At 34.0% G+C, this 18,922-nt stretch overlaps 1 protein-coding gene across 1 annotated transcript in view; it reads left to right on the top strand.

The window, feature by feature from the left end:
• The window catches only part of pcdh15a (protocadherin-related 15a), a 274,694-nt gene that overhangs the window by 154,066 nt on the left and 101,706 nt on the right, over positions 1-18,922 (top strand). The window contains 5 exon segments of the mRNA XM_051125245.1: positions 5,413-5,562; positions 10,705-10,898; positions 10,987-11,119; positions 12,231-12,310; positions 17,517-17,610. Of these exon segments, the coding sequence (XP_050981202.1) occupies positions 5,413-5,562; positions 10,705-10,898; positions 10,987-11,119; positions 12,231-12,310; positions 17,517-17,610 (651 nt within the window).

The raw sequence follows: 18,922 nt of genomic DNA, 5'->3' as shown, positions 1-18,922 counted from the left end.
ACTTTAAAAATGAAACTAAAACTGCCAGTAGGTGGCGGAAAGTCACTGATTTAATTACTGAATCATCTGATTCATTCAGGAATAAAGTAAGTGACTGTCTTTATGAATGTGGAAATTGAATCACTGACTCACTAGATTCGTTTAAAAATGCACGTTCATTCATAAACAAAAAACTGATGCGTAGCGCCTCAGTTGTGACTTGTTTCAAACTATTTTTGATGACAAAATAGAGCAAAATCAGGCAATAGTGTTATAGTCAGACAATGTAAGACACTTCTTATTTACAAATTCTCTTAAAAATCATTAAAGCTGTCACTCATCTTAGTTTATCGCGATCTCACAAAGTTCCATTATAATCAAGGAAGCTCTCTACGCTGCACAATGAATGTCTTATTTACACTCTCTCTACACTTTGTTTATGAAAGGATTCATGAGATATGTGATACATTACTCAACATTGCAAAAATACATAGAAACCTTTGAAGCTCCCCTCAGCGCAAACACAACTATGCTGATTGGGTCAGCCGCACTGGTGCTCCTAAATATTTTTTCATAGTTGCACGCAGTATTTTTGGTGGTCGCACTGTAGAGCCCTGTATAGATGCCAATGAAGAAGAATATGGAACACAAAAGTTTAGCAGAATGTTTGAGCTGCTCACTTCCATGACCTGGGAGTAAATGATGATCAGGGGCTCTCAAGCTCCAAAAAAGTGAAGTAAAGGTGACAAAAACTGTCTTTTGAAAGTGTTACTTTTAACAGTCTGCTGAGGGTGAATTGTTCATGCAGTGTGTCCTTTTCATTCACACGCGGCCCGTCTCAGGGGTTCAGCTGGACAGTTGATCCTCTGACAGGCCAAAGTTTGAATTCCCATCACGATTCCCCTGCCTCCCTTTAACTGACAAACACCTTTTCCCCTTCCCCTCATCCTCTGATCCTCACTCTCTCATTCAGCACAAGCGACTGGAAAGAAAAATCGAAACTTAAATCTCTTTAATGTCTCAGTTGTTTCTTCTTGACAGCAAAGACATTAAATAGAGAGCAAGTGGACACTGATGCTAAAGTCTGCTGCTTGTCAGTATCTCCTCTAGTATCTCACATGTTTCTCCTCTAGAGTTTCAGGGGAGATCTTAAATGAAACACAAGTGAGTTTACTTTTGGAGTTTTCCTATGATGTGTGTGGGTTTTTTTTTTTTTTTTTCCCTGAGTGCGTGTTTTTAGCCTTGTTTTTTGTTTATTCAATTTCTTACTTTCATTGCCTATTCAAAATCCATTAGGGCCAGGCACACAGAGGGGGAAACTGTGTAAAAATGCTCTTTAAATGACAGAAACAGGGCTGCAATTTTCTGCGGCAGACGCTGAGATGTGTCTCACTCTCTGAGTTTAGTGATGGAAGTTATTGTAAGGAAAATGTGAAGTTTTTGATCACTGAGAGATCCGATGACACTGTCTTTAATGCTGTCTTGGACTTGCACTTTATTCTGTCTCTTCAATTCCTCTTTTTATTGCTGTGCCATAATGTGCTTTTTGATTGTGTTTGATTGAATACGTGCAGCTCTGAGACTCTACTAATCTGAAGTACTCTCACATCATTTTCAAAGGCATTGAAGAACAGATAGACAACTGAAGAGCTTATTGTAGAGCTGAACTTACTTGGTTATTATAGTTAAATAAAATGAAAATAGTAAAAGAAAATAAAAATTATTTTACTTTGGCTAGTTGAGAAGGAAACTAATAATAACTATAGACATATTAACTAATAAAAATGTAATGGAACCTAATTTAACTAAAATTACACTGAAAACTCTGTCTAGCATTGCCAGATCCGCAGTTTTTCTCTACACGCCTGTATATGCGTGTAACGCACATCGCATATAATAATCACAAAGAGCTCTATGCTTTCTTACTTCTGATAAGAAACAACGTCTCAGCCTGTGCCTATCACAAAAACAACGAATGCCGTTTTGATGCACCTCATTTTAAGCAGCAGCATGGAGCGCGAGTCTTTTCCAGTTTAAATAGTTAGCGCAAAATACACAATGAATGCACAATATAAGGTGTGATAAAAGATATGGCTTACCAAAATGTATCATGTCTAATGTAATCGCTCAATCAGTGTTTCAAATGCTAAAAGATACCAATAAAACTTATTGTGAACAGTATGTCACTTAATGTGACATTTACTTCAGCAAAGTTATCAGCTGTTAACAATTCGTTATTAGTTTGCTATAAAACAACACTAAAGAGGAGTTTTTTTTACTTAATGTATTTATGAAGAAATAAAAGAAAAGTTTATGTTTAAGTTTATGGGACATTCTACCAGAAACGTACATTATTTTATTATTATTATTAACCCGTTCTTTTTCATCAGTATTATTTGTGATTTGAATTTTGTGAATGGAAGTTCCTCTTTTGCTGTGCTATAAGCCGGGCTTCGGACGCTTTCACTTTGGCTTTTGAATTCACGACCGTCACTTTTTACAAGAAAAGATAATTGTCTGTTGTGTTTACATCTATTCACTGTTTAAAACTAAAACAAATGCTTGAAAGACAAACTAACTTATATAATGTTAATTAACATAAACGAATAAGACGAGGCATGGCATGTTTAGCAAACACGGAGGAATCAAATAAATAACATTTAAAGAAAGCCTCCATAGTCTAACGTGACATAAACAGCAAAGACAAAACCAACATGTTGACCTTCTCTGGTTTAAGAAGTGGGCTTTTATTTTACTTTAAAACTTGAAAACCAAATCCTCCATCCCGTCCGCTATTGTTTGTATTCGTGTCATTTTTGCCACTCGTGCTGACGCGGCGCGTATAAACCAGGCTCTGCTCTCAAAACGCTTGCACTGAAAGCGCCTCTCTCACTCTCTTCACGTGATCAGAGAAATCTGACTCCTGTCTGCAGCATGTGCTTTACGCATGGAGCAGAGCACAACATACACTAGCACAAATGCAATCACGTTTTAACTCGCATTCTGAAAAAAACTGTCGCAATCCATTAAAAAAAAATCAAACTATCGGTATCGGCCGATATCATTCTGAGTAATCGGCTATCGGTATCGGCAGAGAAATTCAGTATTGGTGCATCTCTAATAATTATTGTAACTAATAAAAATGGCAAAATTATTAAAATGATTGATTACTAAAATTTAAAAAAATACTTAATTTAACTAAAAAAAAAAAAAAACTCATCAAGACTCATTAAAAACATTAATAAAAACTAAACTGTGTCAATTATAGTAAAATAACACTGGAACTTATCTCTTTTATTTTATATTTAATTTTTTAAATAATAATAATTAGTAGTGGTAGTAGTAATAGAATTATTATTGTTGTTATTTGTTACTTATTATTATCATCATCATCATTATCATTATTATTTTCATCATTATTATTATTTACACTTTGCATGCATTCATTGTGTCATAATTTATTAATTCCTTTATCAGTGGGAATAGATGGCATAAATATTATTTTTCAATATTTGTTTTTTATAGTTAAACTTAATGCACTAAAATAACCAACTGAAAATATTAATTATTAAAAATATTAATAACTATATAGACATGTTAAACAACTAATAAAAACAAAATTTTTAATAATAACAAAAAATTACTAAAATTACTTAAATTACACTCAAAATAAAATTGGTAAAAATAATGGTCTGTTATACTAAAATGACACTGGATTTTATCTGTTTTTAATTATTTTAATTATTATTGTTGTTGTTATTTATTATTATCAACAGCATCATTATTACTATTTTCATCCTTATTATTATTTACACCTTCTGTGCATTATTTCTGTGATCATTTATTAATTCCATTATGGGATGTTTGATTAGTCATATCAGTGAAAATAGTAATATATAGTAAAATATTATTTTTTAATATATATATATTTTAATTTAAAATTTAATTCTATAATACCGCTATTCCAAAACAAAATTCCTCTATACCCCGCTGCCTGAACTGAAAGCGCGTACCTCAGCTATATAAGCAGACGCCAAGCAGCTGATAGATCTCCAAGAATCAGCAGCCAAACACTCCTTAAGGTCAAACCCAGCGAGTGGTCGGTAACAGCGAGTGTCTAATAACGGCACACTCGAGCGGTCAACCTGCCTAGGGCTGATGCAAGAAGTCCACCTGGATATAGAGCAAACCACTCTGGAGATCCTGCTGGCCTGGAGCTGTTCTCCAACGCAGTGTTTACGTATGCAAAGCTCTCTTCTCTTGCTCAAACTGAGGAACCGCTGGGCTTTGATCCACATTTACTGCCATGATTCTCTGGGGGAAAAGCTCATGGAAATGCAAGCCGAGGAACAACGGAGTAACCTACGGCTGCTAGCTCAGCACTTTGAGTGCCTTTGAAAGGAGCGCAGTGGGAGACTCTGGACAAATGTTTGCTGTGGCAGTTTTAGCCGATAACATTTGTAAGCTGTCCCATAATACTGAGAATTTGTTGTATGAAGTGCCTACATGCTGTGCTATACGTCAGATACAGATCAAATGAAATCAGCAGGTCTATTCTAAAGCAATGCGCAGAAGAAAAGAATCTTGGTTTCCAGCAAAATTGCAAAAAAATATAATAAATGGTAGCACTTTACAGTAAGGTTCATTAGTTAACATGAACTAAAAAATGAGCAATACTTCTACAGTATTGTTAGTCTTAGTTAATGTTAATTTCAGCATTTACTAATGCATTATTATAATCACAACTTGTGTTTGTTAACATTAGTTAATGCACTGTGAACTAGCATGAAAAAACTATTAACAACTATTTTTCTTAACTAACATTAATAAATAGTGTAATAAATGTTTTGTTCGTTCATGTTAGTTAATACATTAACTAATGTTAACAAATGACACCTTATTGTAAAGTATTACCGAATAAATCATGTAATTACTGTATGTACAAGTTAATATTGTAATGTAAAATTATATATAATTATATTAATTATATAATATTTTTATATAAGCATAAATAAGCATATATATATATATATATATATATATATTTTTTTTTTTTTTTTTTTAAATAAATATATGGGGGTGTATATAGGGGATATATTATATTTATTTATTTATTTATTTTTGCATTTTCTTTTTTGCATTTTTTATAAATTATGCAGAAATCAAGACAATAAAATATATTTTAAAAAAATGTGAATTAAATGTAATTGATGTAATTAAATAAAAAATGTAATTGATAATAAGGGGAAAAAAGATATATAACAATAAATAAAATAATATATAAAATAATTTGAATTATAAGTCAAATTATGTTATATTAAAAATATAAAAAAATTCCAAAAATGTAATAAAAATTATATATACAACCAAATTGAGCTGTGTTGTATAATGCTGTTAAAATCATTTTTTTATTTATTTTTTTGCCCTCTAAAGCTGGTGGCATCCGATGGAGTTCAACAGAGCAGACCCGTGACAGTGGACATCCTGGTCATCGATGCCAATGACAACACGCCCACTTTCAGTCAGGTGTCTTACAATGTGGAGCTCTTCACTAATATGCTTCCCGGAGAGACCGTCCTGCAGGTGAGGGCAGTTATACGCAGCACTACAGCTCAGTAAACTTCTGCTTTGCTCATGAGAAGCCATTTACAAATCATTTATTCAGAGCGGAGTGTTTGTTGAGAACTCTAAATGTGATTTGGAGTGTGAAATGAACTCGCCCACTATGTTTGTTTCATTAATAACTGAAGATTCTAGTCAAATTATTGACTCAACAGCGTCTGGAATTTATTTTTATTTTTTTCCCTGAAATAAGTGAAAAATGCATCCAAAAATGAAGCAAACAGTCATTCAGCTAAATGAACACAAAGGAGAGCAGGCAATAAAGCAACTCTTTAAAGAGAACCAGATCATATGAACCGGAGCTAATGAACTGCAGTGAGTCATACTGCGATCTGTTTACATCTTTAAACAGACTTACTGAACCCAATTCAAATGCCTAGATATCATTTTTCTCCCCAGGGTATCTTGTGAATAATTTGTATAGATTTTTTTGTTTACTTCTCAGTTGTTTTGCTCCATTGTTGAGGAGTAACTGCTAACTACAAACTGCAAAGTTTCTAGATTAGTCCACTTCCAGAATAAGAAGTTCCTGATAATTTACTCACCACCATGTCATCCAAGATGATCTTGTCTTTCTTTCTTCAGCTGAAAAGAAATTAAGGTTTTTGAAGAAAACATTCCAGGATTTCTCTCCATATAGTGGACTTCAGTGGGGATCAAAGGATTGAAAGCCCAAACTGCGGTTTCAGTCAGCTTCAAAGGGCTCCACAAGGAATAAGGGTCTTATCTAGCAAAACGATTGGTCATTTTCTAAAAAAAAAAAAAAACATTTATATACTTTTTAACTACAAATGCTCATCTTGCACTAGCTCTGCGATGTGCATGTGCGACTTCATGCATTATGTGATCACGTTGGAACGGTCACACGCGGTTAGTTCAGTTAAAAAAAAAAGTAGGTTTCTCCTCCAACTTCAAAATTGATGTACCTGTTTTTGTAAAAGGCATTTGACTTTCTTTACCCGTTCGCTTTGTAAACACTGAGTCGGTACTGCGTGCGTGATTATGTAATGCGTAAGGTTGGGCTAGTGCAAGATGAACATTTGTGAGTAAAATGTATAGAAATGTTTATTTATTTTTATTTTTTTAGAAAATGAGAGATTGTTTCTTTAGATAGCATCCTTATTCCTCAGCTGGGATCGTGTAGAGCCCTTTGAAGCTGCATTGAAACTGCAATTTGGACCTTCAACCTGCTAATCCCCATGGAAGTCCATTATATGGAGAAATATCCTGGAAGTTTTTTTTAAGTTTGTTTTATTGTTTATTAAAGGAGTAGTTCACTTCCAGAACAAAAATGTACAGATAATGTACTCACCCCAATGTCCTCCAAGATGTTCATGTCTTTCTTCAGTCGTAAAGAAATTGTTTTTTGAGGAAAACATTTCAGGAATTATCTCCATATAATGGACTTCTATGGTGCCCCTTAGTTTGAACTTCCAAAATGCAGTTTAAATGCAGCTTCAAAGGTGTCTAAATTATATTATCTAGTGAAACGATCAGTTATTTTCTAAAAAAAAAAAAAAAAAAATTACAATTTATATACTTTTTAACCTCAAATGCTTGTCTTGTCTTGTTGTGAACTTGTTTTTCTGGGTCAAGACCATGTCTGAAAAATTATGTTGAAAAACTCCCATCTTATTTTCTCCTCTAACTTCAAGATCGTCCTACATCGCTGTTTTACCTTTTTTTGTAAAGGGCTTCATGTTCACTTTGTAAACAGTGGGTCGGTACTTCTGCAGCGATTTAGGGCAATTTTGAAGTTGGAGGAGAAAATGAGATGGGTGAGTTTTTCGACGTACGCTAACTGTATTGAACCGGAAAAAACAGAGTTCACAACAAGACAAGAGGTTAAAAAGCATATGAATTGTAATTTTATTTAGAAAATAATTGATTATTTTGCTTGATAAGACTCTTCTTCCTCGGCTGGGATCGTTTAGAGCCCTTTGAAACTGCATTTTGGAAGTTCAAACTCGGGGGGCATAATAGAAGTCCATTATATGGAAAGGAGTCCTGAAATGTTTTCCTAAAAAAAACAACATTTCTTTACAACTGAAGAAAGAAAGACATCTTGGATGATGAGGGGGTGAGTACATTATCTGTAAATTTTTCTTCTGGAAGTGAACTACTACTACTAGCACCACTATATCTAGCTTTTCATCTTAGTAGCTTGTTGTGTAGCTAACTACTTTTTTTACCTTTAGCCAAGCTTTTATAAGTAAGTAGCTTTTCTATAATTAAAATGCTTTAAATTATTCAGTTTTAAAGTTGCTTTCCCAGCACTGATTTGTTCAGATGACCTGTCCATCTGTCGCTCTCAGTCTTTTGCCACATTTTGTGAGTGACAAATACACTCACAGGTACATCAGTGCATTGAAGTTCAGTTTAGCAACTTGTTTAGTTTGATCAATTAACATAAAGCAGCAGCTTAGGTTGTGTATTTGGTCATAAAATGCAGCTGACACTCCTTCAAATAACCAAACTCTGTTTGTATAGACCTGGATTAAACTCTCAGAAGACAAATGACAACTGTTTTCTTCTGCATTGTGAAAGTGGCTTGTGTAGAAATGGTGGGCTGACAAAAAGTGGGACAAAAATGATATAAAGTGAACATAATGTGTGCTTTTCTGTCCCTCAGGCTATGGCGTATTCACTCTCTCTCAGTAATGATTCTCTCAGCTTTATTTTGGCACTCTGCTCATGTTCTGCTCTGCCTGTGTTTGTCTCATTCCGTCACGGCTGGGTCACGATTCAGAGGAAAATCAGTCACATAAAGGCCTGTAGTTTCTCTTGAAATAACAAGCGGCCCGCATCCTGCTGAAATGAGGTCACAGGTCACAGCTAGGTCAGCCAGGCCACTTGGATGTGTTTTATAAGCCATATTTGCAGCCCTCGAGTGTATGTGTGTGTGCGTGTGAATTTTTTTCCTTACCTCAGCACTCCAAGCAGCTAAAGGCACGGTGGTACGGCTCAGTGCTTCTGGAGAGTTTTCTCAATAATGAGAGCCGTGGATGGAGGTGGCGCTTTCTTATTAGCAGGACTTTGAATTAATTACCCTTAGGGTGTATTTATTGCCCTGGTGCTTTTAAAGACGATAACGTTCGGAGTTAAGTGTTTACATCTAAATGCGCGTCTTTGAACCTAATCAAAAGTGTTTAGTCTTTGATCTGTACCTTTGTGTTTGAGAATTTATCCTGAATAATCATATTATGCTGCTTTTAAACCTCATTAATACGGAGAGTCTAATCTGCATTTTAATAAGGATGGATGGATGGATTTTCTGTTATGGTTGATTTCAAGTAATGAGCGTTGAGTTTAACGAAAGAAAAAGTTCAGCGGGTAGAACTAAGACCTTATCTGTAAATATTATGAGAAAAGTACAAGGCTTTTAAGCATGGTACCATGGTTTTTAAACCATGCATTACAGGAGTACCATGGTATTCAATAAAGTATACTACCAGTTAGGGCTGCACGATTCACAACTGTTGATTATTCCCTTGAAATTGTAATTGCGGTTATTAATTACGATTATCACAGTTTACACTGAATGATGTTTTGAATAGCTTTGTACCATAGTTTGAAGCAACTGCATGCCACATTTTTATATATAGTTTCTTCTTTAAATACAGAAAAAAAAAAATTAAAAAATTAAAACAATGAGGGAAAAAAAAAACTTACCTGTAACCTGTAGGAAAAATACACACTTTTTTTTTTTTTTTGTAATTGTGCCTTTGAACAATTACATAATTGTGACATCTGTAATTGTAATCACGGTTAGAAATTTGAATAATTGTGCAGCCCTACTACCAGTTAATAATTTAGATATGTTTTATCATCTGAAAAAAGATTTTTTATAATTTTTTTTATTATAAATAAATAAAGGTACATGAATTTTTCAGTCCTGGAAAAGTCATTGATATTAAAAAAATACACAAAATTGCCATGAAAATGTAAAAGAAAAATTTTATGATTATATATTACAATATTTCTATATTTAATTTTAGTTATGCAATTTATTTTAGTATATTTTAATATATTTTTAAAGTTAATTTTAATATGAATTTATATATAATATATATATATATATATATATATATATATATAAATATATAATTAGAATTATTTATGTATTTATTTTAATATGTAATTACTCTTGGTAGTAACTCTTGGTAGTCTGATCAAATTACTGAGTCACACGCACTAATACAATTCTATAAATATGTATTTATGCATATATAATATTGATATTTTAATATATACAGTATATGAGAAACACAGAACAGGAAGTAATTATATAAAGTCTGAATATATAAATGTAAATTGTGTCTATATAGAAATAAATCCGAATATATAAATGTAATATATGGTTGTAATTCTGAATATATATAAATAAATCAGAATATTTATTTATACATCCGAATATATAAATGCAAATCATAAATATATAGAAGTAAATCTGAATATGTAATTAATTCATCTGTAATTGGTCAGAATATATAAATCTAAAATATTAATATGGAGATATAATTCTGAATATATAAAAGTACATTTCAATATGTAGATATAAGTCTGAATATATAGATGTACATTGCAATATATACATATTAATAGAATAATATAGATACCAAATTGAATATATAAATGTAAATCAGAATATATATTTTAAAGTTTTAAATATGTTTAGAATATATAAATGAAAATTGTGAATATATGGTTAGTTTTCTGACTATATAAATCTAAATCAGAGATTCTAAATTATATGTGTGTATATATATATATATATATATATATATATATATATATAATTTAAAAAAATTATATATACATAATTATAAAAAATATATATAAAGAAAAAAATATATATATATATATATGTATACTTTTCTTTTGTTGTTTTAATCTTATTTTATTTCAGTGATTTGAAATTGCTGTTTATGAGTGCATTCTCATAAAAATGAGTCAACCCAAAGATATTAAAAAACTAATTATATTCAAATCCAGATACATTACCATAGCACTTTGGAAGGGTGATATCAAACTGATAAAGAAGATCAGTGTGAAACAAATGCATGTGGTTTAAAATAATACTGTCCCTGTTTGTTCTGTTAGCTGACAGCTCAGGACGCTGACGCTGGTTTAAACGGCCTCATCACATACGCCATCCTTGCTGGAGATCAAGGTGATTTCATCATCAACAACCGCACAGGACGAATCACTTTAGCACCACGGGTCACGCTGACCGTCGGCCGTTCCTACGCACTGACCGTCAGAGCGTCAGACAACGCTCCAGACACAGAGAGGAGGTCAAATGTGACTTCATTACATCAATTACATCACTCAGTGTTTGCTTGTGTCTTTGGTCTTTAATTTTCTTTGTCACTCTGCGTATAGGAGCTCCATAACTACGGTCTACATAGAGGTTCTGCCACCGAACAATCAGAGTCCACCACGATTTCCCCTACAGACCTACAACCTGGAGATTAGCGAGGCCATGAGGATAGGAGCCATACTGCTCAATCTGCAGGTATATGCACAGATTTTACTTGGATTGGAATGTTATGGATACTGTACAGTATACTCTAAAAACAGCCAATTATTTTAAGAGTATTTAAACATGCAAAACATTTCAGGAAAATATCTGGAAATTTTAAAATTCTCAAATCTAGGCCTGGAAATTTCTATTTTAATAATTAATATAATAATTATATATTATATTAATTATATAATAATATATAATAATTATTTAGTCATAATTATAATTATTCACAGAGTAATATTTAATATTTTATATAATATATTTTTTAATATTTTTTTGTCATGCTTTCTTCTTTCTTTTTTGTTTGTGTTTCTTGAATGATTATTATTGTTCTAAATGGGAATGACTTTTACTTTTTATTTGTGTGTGCAATCTCTATTAAATGGTTTGCAGAAAACCTTATCCAGTTATCAAGAATGACTGGAAAAGTCTTGAAAATGTGTGGGTCAATAGCTGTTGGAAGCCTGGTTTTAAGCCTTTGCAGTCCGATCAAATTATGGAAAAAAAATAAATAAATAATTGATGCTGGCAGATACACTGGAAATAGAAGGTCAAGTTGAATGCATTGCATTGTGGGATGCAGTATCCCACGCAGTATGCCCTTTTGTATACTGCACATTTTGATAAATGTAGTAGGTCATCTGGGTATTCTGTGCATGCAAAAAAATTAGCATACTACTGAATGCACAGTAAAGCTACCGCTGAAGCAATGTAGTAAGTCATTCTGAACATGGCCACATATGTACAGATAATATAAAATGTTTTTTATAGTTAGAATTTCATAATAAAATATTTTATGATTTTTTTCAACTCAAGTGCACAGACAAATTGAGCCGTCAAACATAGAAATCAGTGTAATCAATATCAGCAGGCATCCTGGAAAATCTAGCGAAGGTGTAGAGCTATAAATGTATATGTGTTGTAAAATGTCACTGATTCTACATTTGTTCATCATGTCCTTCAAGCAGACTTGGCCTTTTCATTTAAGTGTATTGTTATCCTGCAATTGATTTTATGTTGCATTGATTTTATGTTTCACCAGCCAGTACTTGTCTGAACTACTAGTGTAAACTGAGTGTGAATTGGTGTACTTTCACAGGCTACAGACCGTGAGCTGGATCCGATCACCTACCAGATACAAAGCGGTGACCCGCAGCAAGTCTTCAACCTTTCACGAACGTAAGTTTTCATTAATAAATAAAACTCATCAATTAAGAATGTACATATCTTGTATTGTAGTTCTGTTTGTTTCAACATTCTGACCATTTTAACACTGCAATATTAAGTCAGCCAGTGGTGTGAATTTAGGTTGGGACTATCTGATGGCATATTGACTATAAAGTATACACATCTGCGCCTCTCTCTGCATGAGAATTCCTCATTGGAGGCATGAAGATAAGACGAATGCACAAACAGGTTTACAGTGTGAACATTCTGTGGGTGGGAGAGAATGTGTAAGAAATTGAAAGGCTTTGTTTAATAGTAACATGTACTTGATTGAATAATGACACTTACGACTGTCGTTAGTAGTAACAAACAGTCATAGTAGAGCAGCACTAGTGTTATATCTCTTGTCTCATTTTTCTTGTTTCACTTCATCTGTTCTTTTGTTTTCTGTATTTTTTTTTTTGTCATTTCGTCTCATCTCATCTCACCTAGTCAGTTTTTCACTTTTGTGTCTTATCCTCATGCATCATCTCATCTTGCTTTGCTGTGCCTTGCCTTGTCTTAATTCATTGAGTTTGGTCCTATCTCTATGTATCATGTCTTTTGTAATCTTTTATCTTCTCATCATATCTCTTCACATCACATATCAGCTTGTTTTGAGTCTTTGTGCTTGACTGCAACATTATCACTTTATCTGGTCTTATCACTCTGCATTTAGGAGATCTCATCATCTCATCTTGCTTCATCTTGTCTGATCTTGTTTCATCTTGCCTCATTTCTTCTCACCTTGTCTCATCTCATCTTACCTCATTTTGTCTCATCTTGTTTCATCTCATCTTGCCTCATTTCATCTCACCTTGTCTCATCTCACCTCATTTTGTCTCATCTCAACTCATCTTATCTCATCTCATCATGCCTCATTTTGTCTCATCTCGTCTTGTTTCATCTCATCTCATCTTACCTCATTTTTTCACATCATGTCATCTCATCTTGTTTCATCTCATCTCGCCTTACTTCATCTCATCATCTCATCTCATCTTGCCTCATTTCATCTAATTATCTCATCTCATCTTGTCTTTTCTCACCTTTGTATCTTGTCTCATCTCATCTTCGTATCTTGTCTCATCTTGTCTCATCCTATCTTCATATCTTGTCTCATCATGTCTCACCCTGTCTTCGTATCTTCTTGCCTCATCTCATCTTGTCTCATCTCATGTCATCTTCGTATCTTGTCTCATCTCGTCTCATCCCATCTTTGTATTTTGTCTCATCTCATCTCATCATATCTTGTTTCATCTCGTCTCATCCCATCTCATCCTCTCTTTATGTTTGCTCATCTCATCGTCTCATCTTATCTTCATATCTTGCCTCATCCCAGTATTCGTCTTGTCTCATTTTGTCACTTCTCTTTTTGCTTCTTCCCTTCACATCTCTTCTCTTCGATTCGCCTCTCTTCCCTTTGCTTCACTTCACTTCGCTTCAGTTTTCTGTTAAAGTCAGTATAAGAGACAAATGATTAATGTCATCGGTAACACCATTGGTAAAAATGTCGGTGGAAAGGTTTTGTGAGGCGGCTGCTGAAATAAAACCCTCCTTCATTGATTTATCTTCTTGCCTCATCTCATCTTGTCTCATCTCATGTCATCTTCGTATTTTGTCTCATCTCGTCTCATCCCATCTTTGTATTTTGTCTCATCTCATCTCATCATATCTTGTTTCGTCTCGTCTTATCATATCTTGTTTCATCTCGTCTCATCCCATCTCATCCTCTCTTTATGTTTGCTCATCTCATCGTCTCATCTTATCTTCATATCTTGCCTCATCTCACCTTATCTCATCTCTTGTCATCTTTGTATCTTGTCTCATCTCATCTTTGTATCTTGTCTCATCTCGTCATCTTGTCTCATCTCATCTTCATATTTTGTCTCATCTCATCTTATCTTCGTATCTTGTCTTATCTCATCTATGTATCTTGTCTCATCTCGTGTCATTTCATCTTTGTATCTTGTCTTATCTTATCTTCGTAACTTTTATCTTGTCTCATCCTATCTTCGTATCTTGTCTCATCTTGTGTCATCTCATCTTTGTATCTTGTCTTATCTTATATTCGGAACTTTCATCTTGTCTCATCCTATCTTCATATCTTGTCTCATCTCATCTCATCTCATCTCATCTCATCATGTCTCATCCTGTCTTCGTATCTTCTTGCCTCATCTCATCTTGTCTCATCTCATGTCATCTTCGTATCTTGTCTCATCTCGTCTCATCTCATCTCATCTTTGTATCTTGTCTCATCTTCGTATCTTGTTTCATCTCGTCTCATCCCATCCCATCTCATCCTATCTTTGTGTTTTCTCATTTCATCGTCTCATCTTATCTTCATATCTTGCCTCATCTCACCTTGTCTCATCTCTTGTTATCTTTGTATCTTGTCTCATCTCATCTTTGTATCTTCTCATCTCATCTCATCTTTGTATCTTGTCTCATCTCATCTTCGTCTCTTGTTTCATCTCATCTCATCTTGTCTTATCTCATTGTGCCTCATTTCATCTCATCTCATGTCATCTTTGTATCTTGTCTCATCTCATCATCTTGTCTTGTATTATCTTCATATTTTGTCTCATCTCATCTTCGTATCTTGTCTTATCTCATCTATATATCTTGTCTCATCTTGTTTCATCTTGTTTGTCTTTTCTCATCTTCGTATCTTGTCTCATCTCATCTTGTCTCATCATGTCTCATCCTGTCTTCGTATCTTCTTGCCTCATCTCATCTTGTCTCATCTCATGTCATCTTCGTATCTTGTCTTATCTCGTCTCATCTTATCATTGTATCTTGTCTCGTCTTGTTTCATCTTGTCTCATCTCATCTTCATATCTTGTCTCATCTCACCTTATCTCAACTTGTCTCTTCGGATTGTATCAGATCTCTTTTAATCTCATGTGATGAGGTTTTCTTACTCTCTGTCTCGTCAGTATTCGTCTTGTCTCATTTTGTCACTTCTCTTTTTGCTTCTTCCCTTCACGTCTCTTCTCTTCGATTCGCCTCTCTTCCCTTTGCTTCACTTCACTTCGCTTCAGTTTTCTGTTAAAGTCAGTATAAGAGACAAATGGTTAATGTCATCGGTAACACCATTGGTAAAAATGTCGGTGGAAAGGTTTTGTGAGGCGGCTGCTGAAATAAAACCCTCCTTCATTGATTTGTCTTACAAAGGATTTTTTTTTCTGTTGAAGAAACAGCAAAGACAGTTGAAGAGTCATTAAAAAGGGATGTTAAAATTTAAAGACTTTGCCTTGAATGCTATGTGGCCAGCAGAAGGTTTGTGAGGCCGAAAGAAAAGAGAATCCCAGTCACTGAAGTGTTTTATACGGCTTTTTCACAGGCTTCAGAGGACACGTTCAATATCACTTTTGTAGGGGTCAACTGAGGAGGAATATAATTCTACACACACACACACACACACACACAAACATGAGCAAGCAGCACAGCAGCCTGCTTCTTCTGCTGTGTGTGACTGCAATGTTAACAGGATCTTGTCTGTCCATCCTCATCCACCGACCCCCCCCCGTACACGTGTGAGCTCACTGTAGGATGAGCCTGGTGATTCGCAGAAATCCTATTGGTCTACAAATGATAATGGCGTCCCTGTGGCCGGCGGTTCAGCGCGGATGATCACAGATACTGCTTTTTGAATTGCACTCGTAGATACCAATGTTTATTTACTATCTGCATTGTTTTAGCACGCGATTCACCAAAGGAATTATGCAAATTACAGTCACGGCACAAACACACCCAAAAAATTTAATCCTGAATATAAATTCCAAAGCACAGTTTCTGATCTTGCAGGTCGTTTGGTGTTCGTAGTATGTGTCCTACCACATAATTATGAAAATACTCACAGCATTAAACAGATAGTTCATCCAAAATTGAAAAATTCTGCCATTTACTCACTCCCTGTATGGGTTTAAAAGTTTGTTAATGCTGATTTTTTTTTTCCACATAATGAAATCCGAAGAGCTGTCAAGATCAAAAAATGACAAAAAGCATGTTAGAAGTGTCACAAAAATAGCCTGCATGATTCATAACTCTGAATAGCTGTGATAGCTTTGTATGTGGAACAGATGTTGTGCATTGAAAATTGTGCCCTTTTGAAGCATATTCAAATTCGGTCATGATTTCATCATGATTGGGTTATGAGGCCCAATGATGTTTGTCACCACTGATGTTACACATCTTGAAGCACCATATTAAATATACACTGCCGTTCAAACATTTGGGATCAGTAAGATTTTTTAAATGTTTTTTTTTTTTTAAACGTTTCTTTTTTTTTTTTTGTACACATTTATTTGATCAAAAATACAGAAAAAACAGTAATATTGTGAAATGTTATTACAATTTAAAATAATAGTTTTATATTTCTTTGCGGCCCGGCAAAACATACCAATTTGAAAAACTAACGGATTGTGTAGTTGAGTTAAAAAATTGGATGACAAGTAATTTCTTACTGCTAAATTCTGAAAAAACAGAGGTGTTAATTATTGCCGCTGTCGCCTCTGGCTTGCCTAGTTGGGGACACTTTATTTTCACTTTATCTTCACACAATGTTGTATTTTATTTTATTGTATATAAATAAAGGTGATTTGATTTGATTTGATTTGATATATATATATATATATATATATATATATTTCTCTCTCTCTCTCTCTATCTGTTCATTTTTTTAAATCGACCGCAAACATTTAAACTTTAGTGTATCTTATATTTATATTAATATTTATTTATTTGTGCATTTATTGGCATGACTGTGTTTGCATACAGCATTATACAAAAAGATAATAATAGAAATAATGGCAAGAAAACAATTACAAATAGCAATAAAAATTCTATTAAATAAGGTGCTAAAAAGACATAAGAAAACAGTCATTAATCAAGGCATATTGAAGAAAAAACAATACTGTAATATTATGTACAATGATGGTCTTTGCTTATATTGATCAAGGCAGTAGTTGGTTTCTGAGGGTGTGCAGCTGAAAAAATTATTTTCATATTTTTTTATCACCCTATATCCCTTCCCTGTTTGTCTCTGTTTACTTTTTTTAATGGCAGAAAGTAAAAAGCTAAAAATATGAGGAGAAAATATTTGGATATTGAACTGAGGTATGCAGTTAATGTTTATAAATGCATTAAAATTTAATGAAAGTGTTTTGTGTCTGTTCAGTATAGGTCTTCTGCTGCTGGCCAAACCACTGGACAGAGAGACCATTGACCAGTATCGCCTCATCGTCACCGCATCCGACGGCCACCCAGGAGGGGTGAGATTGCATCCACCTTACAAAATCAGCAGTGACGGCTGCTCTGATTCAAACGTCTGATCTCTTCACATCCTCTTTTCATATAATAGGTTTTATGCCACATACTCATGTTGCTTTAAATGCACATCTACACAAAAGCTTGGAATTCATTTGCTCATTCATTTTTCATAGTCATACTGTCAAAAGCTCCTCAAGGATATTCTGTAATGAGACTCAGTGCACGTTCTGTTTAAACAATTTCACCTTTTAAAAAAACATTTACTTGCATTATCAGCTAAGCTTCTCTAATGAGAGAACTTTGGCAAACAGAGAAACGCTGGAGTGCTAAATGAGTGCATGAAGCTCATTTATCAAACAGGCTGTAGAGCTGATGAAGAGGGAATTTTCAAGGAAGACAAGCACGTAAAAAGCATTTTGAGACAGAAGGACGTGCCTTCATCTTTCCGTTCGCAACATGACTGAGCAAAATGACTTTCATCTGGTCAAACAAGTCTATTAAATCATTTACATTCCAGATCATGGTCATTGAAAGTGCAAAACAGTTAATCAATGCAATTTACCTGACCTCCACCTCTTAAAGCTTGATAATGATATCTAATGAAATATTTAGTGCAGCTCACGTTCTTGAGATCAAACAGGCTTCAGTGGGGTTTAGTACATTCATTTCACACTTGTCTTTCAGTTGGTGTTCATGCGTGTGTGTTGATGCATCTTGACAGAAATTTTAGCACAAAAATTGTAGTGCACCTGAACACGTTTTTGCCAAACAACAACTCCATCTATGAATATATAATTCCCTTTCCAGAAGATTTTTTTTTTCCATCCTTTTTTTTTTTTTTTTTTTTTTTTTTTGAATTAATTTTTCATGCACATCCCACTGGGATTTAAACTCTACATGCTGATCTTGACTGATCGGTTGAATTTATATTCATCACTGTGTGCTATTAAACTTTTAAGCCCCAGGAACTCAATTGCTTATGATTTAATTACATTTCTGCAAATGTGTTTCTGGAATAGAGTCAAAAACTAAATGGTGACACTATTTTTTTTTTTTTTCCCAGAGAAGTCATTTTCAATATTTAAAAAGGCAACAAAAAAGACTGACAGACAGCAGCAGGGTGAATGTCAGAGTGGATGCTGTGAAAGGTTCAGGGTTTGACAGCGAGTGCACACTGAACTCCAGGGTTCAGTAGAACTGTCAGGGCTGTGCTTTTTGTAGGTTTATAGGCACAAACAAACTAACAGTTCCTCCCTAAATCTGCAAAGACCTTCATCCGAATATTAAAGCATAAATGATTTTATTTATTTATTT

The sequence above is a fragment of the Labeo rohita genome, chromosome 13, assembly GCF_022985175.1.
Source record: "Labeo rohita strain BAU-BD-2019 chromosome 13, IGBB_LRoh.1.0, whole genome shotgun sequence".
Taxonomy (NCBI): Eukaryota; Metazoa; Chordata; class Actinopteri; order Cypriniformes; family Cyprinidae; genus Labeo; species Labeo rohita.
Note: the sequence above shows the minus strand (reverse complement) of the source record. Positions and strands in the feature narration are given on the sequence as shown.